The 19243-nt window shown below is 40.3% G+C and overlaps 1 protein-coding gene across 4 annotated transcripts in view; it reads right to left on the reverse strand.

Moving 5' to 3' along the window:
• Positions 1–19243, reverse strand: part of Doa (Darkener of apricot) — a 28565-nt gene that overhangs the window by 1719 nt on the left and 7603 nt on the right. For 2 of the 4 annotated variants that reach the window (XM_070315679.1, XM_070315680.1), the window contains 8 exons: positions 11297–11540; positions 3376–3454; positions 1790–1856; positions 1191–1304; positions 913–1003; positions 663–833; positions 414–558; positions 72–322 (listed from right to left, as the gene is read on the reverse strand). In XM_070315679.1, the coding sequence (XP_070171780.1) occupies positions 72–322; positions 414–558; positions 663–833; positions 913–1003; positions 1191–1304; positions 1790–1856; positions 3376–3454; positions 11297–11540 (1162 nt within the window). Of the gene's footprint in view, positions 1–71; positions 323–413; positions 559–662; positions 834–912; positions 1004–1190; positions 1305–1789; positions 1857–3375; positions 3455–5510; positions 9367–11296; positions 11541–19243 lie in introns of those variants that run through there. The other 2 variants (XM_070315677.1, XM_070315678.1) reach the window with 2 other exon arrangements.

Here is a 19243-nt window from a genome sequence, read left to right on the forward strand (position 1 = left end):
TTTATGAAATTTTGATCTTTAATACGCAAATTCAATTTAATGCTTAATTCAAATCCAATAAAAATACTAACGTGCAGCGGTTTGCAGTTATCTCGGACGTATCTACCGGCCGAGCTCTTGTCGTCCCAATCTAGTTTGCCATGATAAAAGTACTTGGTTTTAGTCTTGCGGGCCATACGATGTGGTATCGTGCCAAGTATGCGTTCCATCATTGCTAGGTGTTCGCGATTATCATGCGTCTGGAATAATGTGATGCCCAGATATAACTCGAACAGGATGCAGCCGATAGACCAGACATCGCATGGTTGAGACCAACCTAATTCTATAAAGTACAGAAAGATTGAATTATGTATAATAATATTATATAATGTATATCCAAGATAATAAAAATCTTAAAAGAAAGATACACTTACCTAAAATTACTTCAGGCGCTCTATAATGTCTAGTGCTTACGATTGTACTGTGATGTTCATGATCGAAAGTGGCGCTACCGAAATCGATGAGTCTGATATCGGTTCGTTTCACGCGTCTCGTGTCCCTCCGCTTAAAAAGAAAGATCTTTTTTTGAAACACTTTAGAATGAAAGTTTACTCTAAACGCCGAATTTTCGGTTTTGACCGTCTAATAATAATCTTAATATCCCGTTATCGACAATAACATACCTTTTTATTATTATATGTACTATCGTAATCCGAATCAACGAATAGGATGTTCTCCGGCTTGAGATCCGTGTGCGTGAGTTTGTTGTCGTGCAAAAATTTGACAGCATAACAGAGTTGATAACCCATATGCCTGACGTGCTCCAACGGATACGGCTGATAACAGTTGTCCCTCTGTAACCAAAATAACTTTGTCAAGAATCTCGGATTCGTTCATAAATTTCAGAATCAGTGTTCGTAAATGAATGCTTACCAAAAAATCAAAAACGCTCAGACCCAGCATCTCGAACGCGATACACATGTGCCCGTGGTAATTGAACCAATCGAGCATCTTCACGCACAAGCTAAAAACGATCGATAATTAGTCATCTGCCGATAATTGATCATCTTACTTATAAAATTTAGATTATAAAAAGATATCCTCTCGCTTGCGTAGATTTGGGCAGACAAATTAAAAAGAAAATAGCACTGCGTAACTTTCTGTCGCCAAAAACTACCCAAAGACGAGTGAAAATAGATAAAGATACCAACTGTTGGCCTTCCGGATCCTTGACGGCGATCTTCTCGAGAGCGTTTATCTCCAATTTTGCCGCTTCTCTGTACTTCTCCACGTTCTTAATGATTTTTAGAGCCATCACGTGATCCCTACAATATTTATCGCACAATGATCATGATATCTGAATATATATGTATGTCGTCATCGTTTCAAATCCAGCGTCCCATGAGGATAAAGCGTGGGAATAAAATATTTGCAACGATCTAGGCATCTCGCCCGTAATTTTACATATTCCGCTAAAGAGAGGAGATCTAATTCGCGGCTTGTCGTGAAACGCGCTCGGCCCGTAAAACAAAGTGCAAGGCCATCCTATTATTGCGACCACTCGCGCGTCATTTTGTGTGACAGTGCGGGATAGCTATTTCTGCTCTTGCCGCCGACGACACTCGCGACGAATCGTCGCAACGCGCGTATTTGAAGGATTTTTCCCTCAATGCAAAATGACGAGATGACGCGTAGAAGAAGAGAGACAGAATAAATAGACGGTCAGATAGACATAGAAATCAAACAGAGAGAAAGCTGTGCAGACGCGCGCGAAATAGACTATATCTTACGTACTTGAACTGGCACTTACATTTGCAAGTCCTTAACCTTGACAACTTTTCCAAAAGTACCCTCTCCTAGGGTGGCCAGTACTTTATCTGCAATGCAAAAACAAGGGTAAATGTCCGGCGGATACAGGCCTCGCGCGACTGTCGCGGAGAGTGCTCGTCCGGCGTTGATCGGGCAAGGGGTACCTTCTCGCTCGCCGAAAAGGTACCCTGTGTCCGTCGCTCTTTAGGGGGAAACAAGGCTTTCCCCGCTCCGGGGAAAACCGTCGTAAAAAAAAAAAAAGAAAAAAAAGAGAAAAAAAAAGAGAAGGAAAAGAAACGCGGGTGAGACTCCTCCGCGCGGACGCTCGGCCAATCGGTGCGCTATATTTATTAATCGTGTACGTATCGCGATTTACGGTGATAAACGGAATAATGAATAAACGAAGAGTCGTAGAGTTTTAAACGATCGGAATGCTGCTCGCCTAAAAGATCCCCGTGAACGGGGGTAGATAGCAGCTTGACAGTTTCGACGAACGCGCGGAGACACGGCATTCACTGTCGATCGAGATAGTAAGGGAACTTTTTCCTCTTCTTTCATTTTCATTGTTTATAATGCGTGTTGCACAGATATTGATTAATTAATTAAGGTGGTCTCGCGGAGAGAGAGAGAGAGAGAGAGACCTCGTTTCGGAGCGCGAAAAAGTGAATGCCGGCTGTCGTCGCGCGCACGTGGGTATCGTTAGAGCGAGAAACACGTCATCCCGAAGAGGACGTAGATCGAGGAGATAGCGCAAGCGATTAGTTCTTTTTTCTTTTCTATTTTTAAATTATCTCTGTTCCCTTTCTCCGACTCTCTGTCCCCAAATCATCCTCACGCTTAAAAGAACCGCGAGATATTACAATTCGTCAGCGAAAGGAACGAGAAGGAATCTTTTGCGGCTATTTCCCGATGATCGTCGTCGAGCTGACGAGCTTCCCATCGTGCTATCGAGAGACGTGGTGGTTATATATGCATGTTGCTTATCTTTCTGAAATAAATCGTACGTACAAGTAGGCAGGCAGACAGACAAAAAGAAAGACTATTATTTCTCTTGTTGCTCTTCGCGTGTCCCGCGTTAGCGGAAAAGTGATCGACGGGGTAGAATCTTTTCGATATAGTCAGAGAAAATCGCGCTAACCGTGTCTATACAAACGGTATATATTAATACGCGAGTGAATGTTCTCCATTATACGTAGCATATATCTATATATGCGCGTATATGCATATGTTGAACAGCGAGAACATTGACATAATGTCATCAACGCGTAAACTGTGTTACTTTTGTTATAGTGTTGATATTGTTTCATATAATATATAATGCCTATATAGATTAGGCGGGGAAAAGTGAAAGAGAAAGAAAGTGAAAAGAGAGAGAGAGAGAGAGAGAGAGAGAGAGAGAGAGAGAGAGAGAGAGAGAGAGAGAGAGAGAGAGAGAGAGAGAGAGAGAGAGAGAGAGAGAGAGAGAGAGAGAGAGAGAGAGAGAGAGAGAGAGTAGGGGCAGATACCGTAGATACCGATCGATCGATTATAATCGATCTGAGACTTGCTTAAATCTACTACAATGAGTGTATTTATATAATCACGAACATCTATTTGCCAGGATGTCGCCGGATTGGTATACAAGGTGGCCGTCTTCGTCGTCCTCGACGGAAGGCGCTCGTGGGCTCTATTCAGGCCGGCGGTATCGGTATCGGCGCGTGCCAAGTGAGTGGACCCAATTCGGGAACCCCCGTGTTCGCGTCGGCCCGATTCGGTAAGGTGGTGCGAGACGTGGTCGCGCCGGAAGTGGAGTAGTGTATCCGGGAGCGTTGAGCGATCGTCGATGGTCCGCCGATGGTCGCATCATCCGTCCAATGTCCAGGCAAGGGGGAGGGGGGGAGGGCCGAAGATGTATCCAACCCGATGTGTGTCGTCAATCGATCACATCGCCGTGTTTGTGTCCATCCACCGCCACCACCACCCACCACCGCGGAATCCCGGCGACGAGACCCGGCATAACACGCGGCAGATAAACACACGTGTGTAAGCACGGGACGAACGTACGAGTGTGTCGGTGGGGGTAGAGGAGGGTAGGATAACACCGTTCGCGCAGTCATCGCCCATCGTCATTGTGTGAGAGAGAAAGACAGAGGAGACGCCACCCGAGTCCGAGACCGTGACCGATCATCATCCGTCGTGTGCGCCATCATATCCATTCCGTGTGTTTCCATTCCCGCGTTCCATTCCATTCCATTACAACGGAGATGGTAACCCAACAATCAGAGAGAAAGGGGAGAGGGCAAAATGGTTTGCCAAGTCAGAAAGTTGCGGTTACGAATTTACCATCGGCACAAAGCGCATATAATTATGTATTCTTTTTTTCGTTATTTTTTTTTTTTTTTACGTTTTTCAGTATTTTATTCGTTTTTTTTTTTTGGCATTAGTTTTTCACGGGGTAGTCGGGCTTTCCTATTTTAATTACTTATCCGGGTTTTTTTTTTTTTTTTTAATCTCGCTCACCTATACTCGTTATACTCGTGTTAGACCTGGTATAGCGTGCCTTTTGAAGGAGCCGTCTCAACACACGCTCTACAGGTCAGAGCACTTCGTATGATCACGAATGCACATTCTTAAATATGTAGACAGATTAGAGAAAAGCAGAAGAGGGAATCATGTGCGTTATGTACAATTCGCGATAAAATACACAAATCGAAGGATAAATAAATATGACGAAAAAAGAAAAACGAAAAAAAAAAAAAAAAGAAAAAGGAAAAAGACAAATTTACACGAACGAGACCGGACAGCTTCTTCGAAGTGCTCGTGACACGTTACCTTTCATCTAACACGTTCAGAGATGGTATATTAGCTTTATTAAATTTGTTAATTGCTTGATAGAGAAAGACAGAAACTCCGTCAATCAAGTACTTACGTGCTCGTTCAGGCGAACGGTTGCTCCACGATGATCGATTAAATTTATCTTTAGATTGTTTCTCGATCTTCATGGGGCGCGACCGTTGCCGCAGACCGTTGGCGATCGGCGTTTCGATCCTACCTTATCGAAAGCACAAATACGCGCGAAACGGATCGCTAGTCACTTCTACGTACGGTAGAATAAAACCAAAGATATCCGAAGAAGAGAAGTAGAACCGTGTACTCTCTCGTAGTCTTCGACACGTCATCGATAATCATCAAAGTAAATGGATAATTTGGAATACTGAAATCCAATTTTCCAATTGGTATGAACGCGGGCATCGGTATCAGTCTTGGACATGGGAAACGTTGTCCGATCCATTAAATCATCAGATAAGAGAATTGAATCTTGGCATAAATATTGCGAATATACTTATCTTATTCGTGGAAAGTGATCTCTAAATCGACAGCAAAGAGCCGATTGTATCGCGCTAGGAATCGTATCGTTGATAAGATAGATCGGGCAAGTGTCCCAGAAATTTCGAGGTACTCTCACGGCAAACATTGACGAACGTGCAGTGTTTCTTAGCTCTTTGGAGAGGCATATTGCTATATGGTTAATATACTTTTCAACGCAGACAAGTGAGAGGAAGGAAGAAATTTGTATTTTTGCATATTCATACAGACATAAACACACACACACACACACACACACAAAAGCGCGCGCACATATGGACGAGGGAGGCAAGACAACAGCGGCAACTGACACGCTCTGTTTAAAACGAGACGCCGCTTTCGCGAAAACCTGGGCCACGCGTGGTTCGACAACTTACGATCGCGCCGTGGATCGCATCCACCTCGCTAATCGTGTTCGACGCTACCGTGCTCTTGGACGTGTTGTCCTTCTGATTGTTACAATGATTGCTCCTTCTGTACTTGCTGGCGATAAGGTCCGTCGTACTAGGACGTACGTTCGTCGCTTGTCCGGCGGACGCCAATTGGCTGTAAGTATCCTCCATGGCGGCGTACTTCAGGATCAAACTTTGGATCTCCTTCCGTTTGACCGCTCTGTTCGAGATGGCCGGATCCTCCGCCGTCAACGCGATATTTTTGGCGACGCTCTCATTGTCCGTGTTATTGTTGGCGATTGGCGTTTTGTCCGGATCCACCGCAATTTCCTGGTCGTCCTCGAATGGCTCGATTTTGATCGGTCGAGACAATCTTAGAGACGTCGAGTGAGCTTCCAACTGCTCGCTCTTACCCTTTCGATGCGGTCTAACTTTCCGACTGCGCGTTTCCGCGTGTCCGGACTTATGTCTGCCGTAGTGATGATAAGCTTCTGAGTTTAGCAGGATATGCGTACGATTCATACGGCCATAGGCAGGTGTTTTCTCCCGCCTGGGTTCCCTGCTCTTCGCAGAACTCACGTAGGGATAAGCCTTCTCGCTAAGAAACACGCTGGTGGGACTCTTGATGATGCTACGGCTCATCGAGGATTCCAGGGTCTTGTCGTCGCGTACAAACGGACTGTCATCCCGATGATAATAGCTGTGATCACGCTCCTTTCGCGAATAACTGCGAACGTTCTGCTCCGAATCGTCGGCTGGTCTCTTGCCGGAATACTTGTCCAGAATCGTATTGTACTTGTCCTCCAAACGGGTCCGCGTGCTTCGCAATCGGCCAATGTTGGGCGATCTACCGCGATCGTTGAGCGCAGACGTGCCACGCACTCGCGTGGTCAATTTCTGGAGAAGATTCGTGCAGGAGTCACTCAGCAGCTGGGTCACGCTCGTCGTAGTGGACGAGCGTCCGTAGCGACTTCGCCGCGGGGCCGAGCCCTGTCGGGAGGTCGACATGGTATCGCGCGGTGCGAATATGAACATCTATAACAGCTCCTTTGCGGTCGAATCGATTTCGCGGATTATGAAAATCGATAATCGGATACTCGAAAGATCGTCTCTGACGGATCTCAACGAGGCGAGCTCAGCCCAAACTTTGGCGACTGAGTCGTATGAGAGGAGCGGCTGCGACAGCCGCTCGAGAACACCACCGAGGCTGACGAAACAATTCTCTACACAAGTACATCACTCTACGAGAAGGCGGGAATACGCCGATTCGCGCGAGAGAACGATACGCCGAGGAGGGCGATCAAACTGCGACCACGACAACGGTCAGGGAGACGACGACGACGACGACGACGACGAAGAAAAGGAGAAGGAGACGAAACACTCGCTGCGCCCCGCCAAATACTCTCTCATCGCACTAAAAATACCAGGGAGCAATGGTGAGCCCGCTCTGGCGAGAACGATTCATCCTCCTCTCTCGAGAAGCGAGAGCGATCAGAAAACGGAGCGACGAAGAGAGGCGCGATTAGCGTAACTCGCACGCGCGATCGCAAAGGAAAGAGAGACGGATGAAACAGAAATAGAGAAAGACCAAGCGAGATATACAGGTGGGAAAAAGAAGAAAAGAGGCGAAACAGAAGAGAAGGGATCACTACTGGTAGCATTATATAAATTCTCTCGCACTTATTCGGAACGCGCCAAAGTTTCGATTGAGCCACGACGTTGTTTCCTGATGCACGATGAAGTGGCAGGACTCGTCCGTCCACGAAAAGCATTTTTACAGGAAAACGTGCGCCGCGTTTTCCACGCGGTGGAACGCGTCGCTTGTTCTCGTACCTTGACACACATAGAAATTGCGAAACGCGCTGATGTAGGTCTGCTCGAGATATCGGTCTAATATTGGCCGCATTCAATAGTTGGTATTTTTTTAAATATAGACGCTATATATATTAGAATGCCAGTCTCTTCCGCGAAGAATGATGAGAAATAACATGAAAAATATGTACTTTAGTTATACAAGAGATAAAAATGAGAAACTGAATAATCATCTATATGGATTTATTTAGTCGTTTCAAAGATTTTTTTTTTTTTTTTTTTTTTTTTACAAAATTTCGCTCTCGTTCACTTCGATCACGAACAACGAAAGATGCAACTAAACTTTCAGAGATAATCTAAAAAGATTCTGCGTAGAACTAGTGTCTCCATCAGGTTTGAATTAAAAAAAATTTCTAGATTTTTTTAAAAACAAAATAGCATAAGAGATAAACCTTATATAAAAATCATGTAAGGCCAATAAAAATTAAACCATGTACGATATGAAGATAACTATTAATATCTATCATCAAAAATAGTTAAATAAAAATAAGATTATATAAAATAAGTAAAACATGATCTTAAAAAAATGTAAATTAAAGATAAATAGGATAAGGTATAGTCATCGAGATAAATATCATGAATTTAGAATTTCTAGCTAAAATTAAAAGGGCTTGATCAATAGTTTGGTAGACAAGTTCGTGGACTCTAATACTATTAATAAAACTCGAGTTGTCTCCAAGGTCACGATGTCGAAGATATTACCCTATCATGTATCGCGTAGATTTTGAAGAGTATCGATATAAATACACGCAATTTATTCGCACGGACTGCTCGCCCACATCAGTTTCTCAGAGATCATCTCCAAATTATTTTCTAGCGAAGCGACTCTGATTAATTTGGCTCGAGTTAGAAATCAGACTATTTAAAAATACAGACATGTTATTTAAAAGAGAATAAAGAAGAAAAAAAAATAGGTATTAAATTTTTGTTAAAATACCATAGTACATAAATAATTCTGAGGATGAAGCAAAATTGAATGTCCGTGCGACTGCAAAACGCAAGAGGAATACAAAGCATAGATCGTATCATTATCGCTGCGTTCTTATGTTATGTATTACTCAGTGAATCATATAGTGCCGAACGATGACAAGTTTTCCTCCATTAGGTTGCTCGCGTTGCGATAACGGAAGCAACGATCGACATCGTAACGGAAAGTTACGCGTGTATTTCTTCCGCTCTCTACCCCACTAGAAAATATTAACCAAGGTTAGGCCATACTATCGGGTTAAAAACGGGTTAGGAGGGGTAAATAGGGGGAAAGAGAGAAGAAGAGGGGAGAAGAGAGCCGTCCTGCTCTGGAGCATTAGCTTCGTTCTCCGAGTTTCATCGTCATCCTCGCGAGAACGAGCTATGCCAAATATAAATCGGCAGTCCGAAACGCGTGCGCCACGATCGTCACGCGTAGAGAAGATGAGAATCTGCCGTCAGAGTACGCCGTGTTTAAATGTTAAAGTCCTGGTTGGCTGCGGTTAATCAGTCCGAAGTTCGCATCGTGTCACCGCTGTTGCCTGCATGGCGGATGGCCAACAGAAACGTACGTTCTGTAAATGTTAACCTTTTCACCGAGGAAGATACGAGTCTAATTCACCAAGTTATCCGCGCATCAAACATTCCACATTTATTAAGCTGTTGAAAAGGTATCAATGAAACTATAATCTTTAATGTCGAAATTGATGAAAAATAGTATTTTAATATTTCATAATTGAAAGAGAAAATTTAAAAAATCCTGCCAACTTCATTGCTAATTTCTTTCTTCCTATTCAATTATTTCTTTATTAATAAAAGTACTAGATTTCTAGAGAGATAATGCTAAATCATCTAAATTCAACAGGGAAAGGGATTAGAAGAGAGGTCTGAAGCGATAATAATTGCGATCGTAAAGACACCGAGTATAGACAATGCGCACACACATTCTAGCGAGTAAATAACATCGAAGATCGTGGAGCCATACAAAGGTCTCTAGTATCGATGCTACCTCGGAAGTCGATGTGTCGTTAGTTTCGGGCGTGACGTCAAGTTTCGCGTCAAATTCTCTCGTAGTCTCGATGACATTGCGCTGCAACCATACGTCCCAATCGTGACGCGGCCACCAGGATACGCTTCCGCAAGGCATTAGCAAACTTAATTCCTGATTTGCCACTGTCTGGAAGGACGACGACGACGATGACGCGGCCGATGATAGACTACCATGGTCGGCCAGGCCGCCGCCGTCGCCATCGAGCGCGATCCAACTTCCAGAATCCAGGTTGACGATATGCGCGAGAAGAGAGGGAGAGAGATATGGTCCACCCGGGTACCTCGCGTGATGTTTCACAAGCACATCTTGTGCCAACTGCAACGCGCGTATTTCTAAATTCAGGTTGAACAATTCTGGGTCGCCGGATAGGCTCTTCAATCACAGCGATGATACGGAATCGACACGATTCTACTTCAACATATTCTAGTATTCAACAAAATCAATTTTCCATAGTTCGTTACTCTTGAAGCACTTTTTAGATCCAAAAGAATAGATCCTAGAACTTTCTCTCATTAAGATACAAAGATGTTTTCGATATCAATGACTTCCCATCGAAACGTTGCGTTCAGATTGAAACTCAAAGATGAAACCTTCGCCTTCATCGTGATACTATACTTCTTAGCGAGTCGTCGTCGTCCTCGTGATCGCTTTGAACCGGTTTATCTGCCGGTACAATGTTTCTCGACGACGACGGCGGCGGCGGCGGCGATGATGTTGCGTTGGCCATCTGGCGCAAACTCGCACTAAAACTGAAGCGAAACCGCGTGACGAGTCCGCCTCGAAAATAGTCGCCGGTCAAAAATAGCCGGCGTCAAGTAAGAAAGAAGAATCATCGGCATTCGCTTTGGATATACACGCGGCGTGCCCGTTGCACCGCAAGAATTTCCAGGGACTGTTCTTACTTGGTGGAACGCTAACTCGATGCCGCTAACTCCACTCGCTGCATGTCTTCACATCAGAGGATCTCTGCTATGCATCGAAGCTCGATAAATAGACTATCAAAAATTAATTCGAACGTTCAATATCGTCGAGAAGAGTTGGACTCTCCATTATTAGAAGACAGCTTAAAAACTGATCGATTCAACTCTTCGCAGATTGTTCTCGTTCACGATTCATCATTGTACAATATATTCACGCTCATACATAAACTATTATCATTTACTCGAGGCTTAATAAATAGTATGAGTATTCAAAATACCTAGATGAATCGTCATCATGTCCGCACATGCGTAGAGAATAAGTTTATACTATGAAATTTTACAACAATAACATTCGCAGTGATAAAATCCACTTTGAAGGCTTCATAAAGAGTCTGCATTGATAAACGGTATGAAAATCTGATACACAACGGAAGTTTGAACAAAGCATATATACAAAGTAATGCTTATATTAACTGGAAAAATAAATCCGTCCAACTATTATTAAAGCTTGCCGTGAGAGTTTCCAGATCATTCGAAGAAAATATGTCCTGTGTACGTGCATATAAAAAAATGGTTTCCAAAATCATTTTATATACGTATTTCAAAAAAAAAAAAAAAAAAAAAAAAAAAAAAAAAAAAAAAAAAAATTGCGTGACAAAACTATGGAAAGAATATACTGTATTATAACGCATAATCGCCATTTTTTTTAAAGACATGAATTCAAGATACAAACTTTTCGTATATAATATCTACTAAATGAGACTTTTCCCGATAACGAGTCGTCGATAAGAATACGACAGAGTACAAGAGCGTCTTCTGCTATTGTGTGTTTTCGTAGGGTTATGGGTATGATCGAATCTCGAACTGGTCGTTGTATAACGCGGCGCGCAGTACATTATACAGTGGCAAGAAGAAACGCGTAATATTGATGCCAATATTGTCGTATTGTCCCTCGGACTCACCTGACTCCTGGTGGACGGGGATCGATGACGGTGACGCTCCTGGCTAGCCGACGACGAGCCATGATGACGATGAAGGCGCGTACGTCGGGATGATGTGGGATGTGCTAGGTGGGCACGATCTCGATCACGATCACGATGACCATGTTGCCTACCGCTGCTGGGTGATCGACGATGGCTGCGCTTGTACCGACGTTCCTGGCTGGTGCCACGCTCGTGCTGGCGAGACCTCAACACTCGTTCACCGCTGAAATATACAAATAAAAAAAATTAATATATAAAATACAAGAATAAACGAAATATATGATATATAAAAATATAAGTGAATATCTCAACTTCATTCTGCGTCGCCGAGAGTACGATATTAATACACTATAAGAAACCGAATATATTTTATCGCCTGGAACTCAGCTTCTTTAAGACTAAAACGAACATTGTAATATTTAACAAAAGCTAATTTAAAAATACGTATGTGTGTGTTGAACGATAATGCGTGGTGAATTGAGGTAGAAGTTGAACGTTTGTCACGATCTGGAGCGAGACTAAGCGGGAATCAAGGTTGTTTAGTGTCACATATAACGTGTTTCTATCCGAGTATATAACCGTGCGAGACGACCTAATTAAATTGCTTTCCTCAAATAAACTATCCAGTTCGCTTAATATAATGGGGGAGAGAAAGAGAACATTTCTTTTTAAATGTTACAAGATACTCTCTATTTTTAAATAAAACATTACAATATAAACTATTACAGGCATTCTAGTTGAATAAAAATAAATAGCATATTGAATATTATCATGCAACGGTTTTATCATCAATAGATAGTAATTTATCTCTTCAGTATCTTATATGATGTATCAATTACTTACGCAATATTACTCGCGAAAAAACAAATTGCACATGAATCGCTTCAATTATATAAATATTCATTAGTCCTCTCACGGAACTTAAAAATATACAGAGTATTAGCTCATTAAAGCACGACTAGAAAGCGCACAAAAATTCGTTCGTGATGATTCACAAACGGAACAAAGGCCGCCTAGAGCTCTAATTAAGACAAGCCTTCGACGACGTTAAATTTCAATCGGTTTACCGACCGATTTGAAATCTTATACGGAGAGAGCAATTCGCTTAATCTATCGAATAAGTATGCGTGCACAAGGAGAAGAAACTTTCAATTGTTTCAATCTAAATATATATCGCTAGCAGCTGCTATTATATATCGAAGCACGCAAAAGGAATCGAGAACTTGTCTCGAGTGACACGTCAGACGATCATTGTGTTTCGCACTTCTTTTTTTCTACGCAGTGCATCAACCGTACAATAGGTTCACGGTCTCAAGCGACGAGTCGAATCTCAGTCGCTGAGCTTGCCTCAAGATTTACGCTCGTGAGAATTTTTTCAACGAGCGCTACCGAATGTTAATTTTTCCGAGACGATCGGCAAACATAAATTTCCAATCGGAGACATCATTCTTCAACAATGACGCTACTTTATCTCTCAGTATTTCTTCAATCGATAGAAATCGACGAAGAAACTTCCTCTGGGATAAAGAGCAGTGGAAAACGCGTCGCATCAAAGAATCCGTCCAATTCGTCTCTCTTGAAGCTTGTCCAAATCGAAAATTTCCAAGTCAAAGATACGGGATAACTGAATAGGACACGAAAGAGAGATAGAATAGTATGTCACCCTTAACATTATCACGACTTGGCAAATATCGTCAACGTATGACCCTTGCGCGTATAAAAGGAGTGAAAATACTACCCCTATCGAGCTAGCCCCCCCACCTTGCAAAAATAAAAAAACAAATAGCGTACAATTATGAGCTATTTATGAGCTTTCATATCCCGCAAATTAAAAATTTTGAGCTCGTTGCACTACACAGGAATTTAATATTTATGGTGGGGGGGCTGAGTCGATATCGACTCAGCTCCCCCACCACTTAAAAATAAAAATATTCAATCAATCTTTGCGGCAGAATTAGGAGCTATTTATGAGCTTTTAAGCTAATATAGTTTTAATTTTTGAGCTCATCCCCTTAACCCATAAAATCACCCTACGTCTTCCCGGCACAAGAGAGAACTATACTCAAAATCAAAGAAATTAATTATTTTCCAACTAAATATTGTTTATCGATTTATGAGCTCGTAAAATACACAAATTTCGATTATTGAGCAGCTTGAGCAGTCGATATCGACTCAGCCCCCCCCCCCCACCATAAATATTAAATTCCTGTGTAGTGCAACGAGCTCAAAATTTTTAATTTGCGGGATATGAAAGCTCATAAATAGCTCATAATTGTACGCTATTTGTTTTTTTATTTTTGCAAGGTGGGGGGGCTAGCTCGATAGGGGTGAAAATACTTTCCAAACGAAAACAGTTATACATTTTTCATATATTTACTACAGATGCAGGTCAATAAATTCACGAAGAATGATCTTTTTATCTTTATAAATCGTTACGACAGTGCATTATATCGCGATGCAAAAAAATATTTTATATGATACCTAGGTAAAATTATATCATTTTAGAGAAACATGTTAAAAATAACCGATCGCTCACACATTCATCCAGACACATTCGCTATTTCTTTTGGTAAATTAAATTCAAGAATTAATTCCATTTCGTCCGATAAAAAAAATGTATGTAATAAATAAAGAGTTTTTTATATATTTAAAATAATTAATTATTTATACATGGATATTATTTCGTCTTTGGAAAAAAAAAAAATAGCACAAGTCTGTTTATACTATACCTTCCAGGAATCCAGGAAGCAAAAGCAGCATACAGGATCGGCATTTTTTAATTTTTACCCGTCTCGCGACCTGGATTGCAATTAAAGGAGATTCATGATGCTCGGCTCGGTTTTACTTTATTGATTGCGACTTTTGCGTGATTTTAATTTTTAAAAAGTGATAGAAAAATCATCGATTTTTCAAACAGATATCTTCAATGAATAGTAAAGTTAATTATATTTATTATATGCTTGTACATCGTATTTTAATTTTTCTATTTAGATAACGACATTGTCAACAAAGATGCTTTACTTGTTTTAAGTAGGATCATCGTTATCAGCTTAATAATATTTTATTACTAATACTTCAGAGTATTAATAATTAAAAGTATAGAGAAAGAATATAGTATAAAGTAATATACAGGGTGTCCCCAATCTAAATGGCAAAACTTCAAGAGCGTATAGGGGACCGAAAAACAAAAACAAGAAGTCCTTTAGAGGTTTGCTCGTTTTTTGCTCCATTTTAGAGAAAATCGTAAAAATTCAATCTCTCATCGTCAGTTGCTCTCTTGAGTTCATTGGCACCGAATAAACTTTCTGCTTCAAGGTTCCTTACATATGTAAACATTCGATGTTATCCTTTACGGTGCCAATCGATTCAAGAGAGCGATTAAGAGACCGAATCATAGATGCAGTGCACCAAATATCACTAGAACAATGTCTAGTTGCAATTAATGAGGTCGGTGCTAGATGTAATGCTTGCATTGCTGCAAAAGGGCAACATTTTGAACAATATCTGCGTTAAATAGATGATAACATAAATAAAATGTAAATAAATAAGTAAAAAAATGAAAACTTGTATTGTTTCTTTTTTTGTGATTTTCTCTAAAATGGAGCAAAAACGAGCAAATTAGCTTCTCGGTCCCCTACACGCTCCTGAAGTTTTGCCATTTAAATTAGGGACAGCCTGTATATTAAATCTTCACTTATATGAAGATCATAATGTGTCTTATTTAATACTCTTTTTTAATATAATTAATATTTTTTTTATTTAATATAAATTTTTGTTTAAAATAAAGTGTTTTTATTAATGCATAACCATAAATTATCTAAGAATATTCGCTTTGTCCTACTTATACGTATATCCATATACCACGTATCTTTTTTTGTATCTCATATTTTGTATACAAATTTGATAAATTATCTAATTTGTGCAATTTTGCTTATATTGTGTAATTGTTATATCTTTATATTGTATATAACCATTTTTATATTGATAATAATTTCCCCTTACAGAATCTGTAATATGTTTCGTTTTGCCGTAATGCGATTGGAAAGTTACAGGCATAATTATAATTGCAACGATGGAAATCTATGCGAATATCGACATCGTTAGCAGTTTACGCACAATAGTGCAACCTGTAATTACGGCTTTCAAGCGCATTTCTTAATCTCGGAAAACCTGACTGATGTAAAAAATACTTTCACTACGCACAAAGGACAACAAACTAATCTAATCAAAGAAAACTAACGATTTTCTAAAGAGAAGTTTCTCAGCTGATCGTGAAGAGAAAACACAATTCGAAGGATAGGAGCCACGAAGGTCAACTCGTAACTCTTCTTTCTTTCGCTTGCATTCGATGATGATTTCAATTGATATATCGAGACTCTGCTCGAGACTCAACCTTGACTTCGTCGAAGCTTGCGTGACCCTCAGAACGAGCGCGATCTCATCGGAAGAAATTGTAGCTGATGAATAGCTCGTTTATACTCTTACAATAATGATACATCTTAGCGAGAAGTCACGGGATTATGAAATGTTACAGCGCTACAGAAAGCGATTGTTTAAAATAGAGAACGATTGATCTCGAAGCTTGGATATTAGCCAGTTTAAAAGCACGATCAGATTCTCTCTCCAAAGAATTCCGATGATTCGTCCATCGAGATTTTTTTTTTTCTTATTTTTTTATTGAACTTTTGTATTCGACAGTAGAAGCAATTCTAAATTCTTCTAACTCAAATCTCTATAGTATGTCAACTGCGCTTAGCTTGATTCTAAAATGGCGCCATAAAATAACGGTTTCATGATTATTAAAATACAATCTCTGTTTCACAGAAGAAATGCAATTTCCTCTATAAAGTAGATGCAAGTATTTAGATTACTGGTTAGCCTGAAGGCCATGTTGATTCTCTAACCACGATTTTCATCGATGAGTAAGACAGAGGGGGATCGATTTAAGGAAGGAACTAGGGGAGAGAGATTGGGTGGTGCAAAGGCAAGCAGAGGAAGGTAAAATTAGAGAGGCCAGATACAACAAGAAATATAAGGAATTGGAAACAGGAGATGAAGGACCAAGTTATCTGAGGAAAGATAGTGTAGACGAAGGCAACATAGGAGATATGATAAGGGCATTGTTAAGGGTAAGGTGCGGAAATATGGAAGAGGGGAATAAATATTGGTTGGAGGAAGAGGAGACATTGTGTGTATTTTGCGGCAATGGGAAAGATTGTATGAGTCACTATGTAAAAGAATGCGAACGGATAAAAGATTGGTTTAAAGACTTAGGGAAAAATTGTAAGGAAATAGAAGATAGTATTTGGAGTGATGAGTTAAATAATAAGAAAGGTAGGATACTGCGGAAATTGTGGCTGGAAAAGGAATTAATAATAAAAAATAGAAAAGGAAAGTAGAGATGTAGAGATGTGAAAAGAAAAGGAGATAAGATAAAATAATATGAAATGGAATAAATAAGCTAGTCCTAACTAGTCTTAGAATTGTAAAAGGTATGAATGTGTATGCGTGAGGTATGTGCGGATAAGGAGAATTTGTAAACCAAGTCCACTTCTTGGCTATATGGCTGAAGTTAAATAAATATTATTATTGATTTTCATCGATGAGAAAATCGCGCGCGAGACTCTATCATAATGGACTTTCTTCGAGCAGTTTACCAAGCATGAAGAGACCTTCGTCAATTACCGTTTACCGTTTGCACAAACAGATGCATCAGCGTTCAACCTGCGTTCATTAATTGGCGCAATTAGCATAAGAAAAGCTTCAATCGGAGACACTTTCTTTAAAGAGGGATCTCGAGGCACGAAAAAAACTGAAGAGACCAAACGATTTCGCCGAGAGTTTGGATTTGAATCCAGGACGAGTGCGGTAACGATCCTTATAATTTATTCGCGATTAAACGAAACTCGGCGATTGACACGAGATCTCTTCTCTTTATGCAGCAAGCCATTTAGTGAAATTATACCGGTCTTCGTCTTTGAATGTATACTTGGAAGAAAAGATAGAGTGGAAACAAATCATCTTTTACATTGCCTTCAACCTGAGCTATTCTCGCGACAAATATAATCACAATACACCGTATATTATTACATATCATCATGACGCAATTCTGTACCTGCCAATCTACCATCTAATTTTAAAACTCTCTACAAGTCGGCTACAAAATAAAAGATTCGTTACATCGTCTAACCAAAAACGTCCGAAAGCGCGCGCTCGCCAAATATTACGCTTATTGTTAGCATTGAGATCACAATCGTCCTTGTGTCATTGATCTCCTCGATTCTATATGATCGATGGCGTTTCTTTTTTTTTTTTTTTTTTTAGCAGGAAGCGAATTCACGCGAACAGCGAGTCGCTATTGAATATTACGGCGCGAAAGGAACGATAATTTCGTACGCGTATTGAAGATTTTGCTTCGATACAGCGGTCGTAGTCACTGACCTAAAACATCAGGAAGTAATGCGGGAAGAAACTGCCATTATCTCTCATCATTACGCTATAATTTCACTCATTCATTACACAGCTTTATAGTAGTGTTATTAAAGAAGAGAAAAGTCTAAAGAGCGTTTTAATTAATCGGTTAATTTTTAATTAATTTGTACCGGCATACCTCGTAGTTGAATAAATACTCGCGAGATACATAATGAATGAAGCACGATGCGAATATATGACTCTAATTGGTGCCAATTTTCACGATCGAATTACTGAAAAAAAAAAAGCACATGAAAAGTTGTTATCTTATCTATACAATATGCATACAGCTATTAGCTTCGATTTAACGTTCGTGATGTTCACGTTTTGCACACTTGCATCTTTTTTCTTTTGTAATAACCGATAGACTCGGAAAATTCGAGTTAGAAAAATATATTATTTAAAATATTCTTGTATCTTTTTTTCCGCGACTCTCGCATGATTCATAGATTTGTTATCCGCAATAATAAAATTCGCTCGGACAAAACGCGACGCAACAGATTACGATCCTATAAATGTTTTCATGGTGTGATTCATCGCGGAATACTTTGCGTAATGGTACGTCTGTGATATTTTCGACGAGACTTTTTCTTACGTCAAGCAGAAAATGCTAGCGAAAATTCTAATCTTTCTCGAGGAGAAGAATACAACCAGAAGAACGTCAATTTGAAAAGGCTGCAGATACTGATTCAGTATTTGCGAGTTTAAAAATATCGCTATTAGCGGCATCTCCCGAGATGCGATAACTGCAAATTTTAACATAATTGCTATTAGAAATTTTTACACTCTGAAATGACGCAGGATCTCCTTTAAACTCTCAATGTAGATCACGCGGTTTGATTTCCCAGCAAACGCGATATCGCCGACAACATTCCCATCGGCACTCACGTATATCTTCGCGAACTGTTCTAAATAACGAGGACCGGTCTGCTGGACGGACTGGTTGAAGCTCGAACGTACGGATCACGACTGATAGCCATCAATACCTCATGGAGAAGCTCTATTGCCGGTTAGAACAACGTGGGAACGGGAGAGGGAGAGATCGTTCGCGCGTCTCTGGCCTGGTTGCAGCTACTGGTTCCCTCTCTCGCGCATTCTCCCCCTTTTCCTTGCAACTTTCTTTCTTTGACAATGAGCGACAGGGAGCAAGAGAGGGGTATACGCATTCTATCTAAAAATATAGTCTCAGAAAAAAATCTTATAAGGAAAAATTTTATTTGCATTCAGCATACATTTTTTTTTTTTCAAGTACATTTTAAAGATCCTTTACGAATGTGTTAGTCTTTTATTTTGCCGAAATTTTTTTTTTTTTTTTGTCAGATATTATTGATAAATATTTCTTTATATCTTCATAGAACTTGTCTCAGTGATATAGAATCGCGCGCAATTTAATTATTTTGAAAATAGGATTGTGTAAATTTTTGTCGTGTAACCTCTCTCTTGAGTATTGGAAAA

This window comes from Polyergus mexicanus, unplaced genomic scaffold (assembly GCF_030449975.1).
Source record: "Polyergus mexicanus isolate NDT 795.1 unplaced genomic scaffold, iyPolMexi1.0 SCAF_2, whole genome shotgun sequence".
Lineage (NCBI taxonomy): Eukaryota > Metazoa > Arthropoda > Insecta > Hymenoptera > Formicidae > Polyergus > Polyergus mexicanus.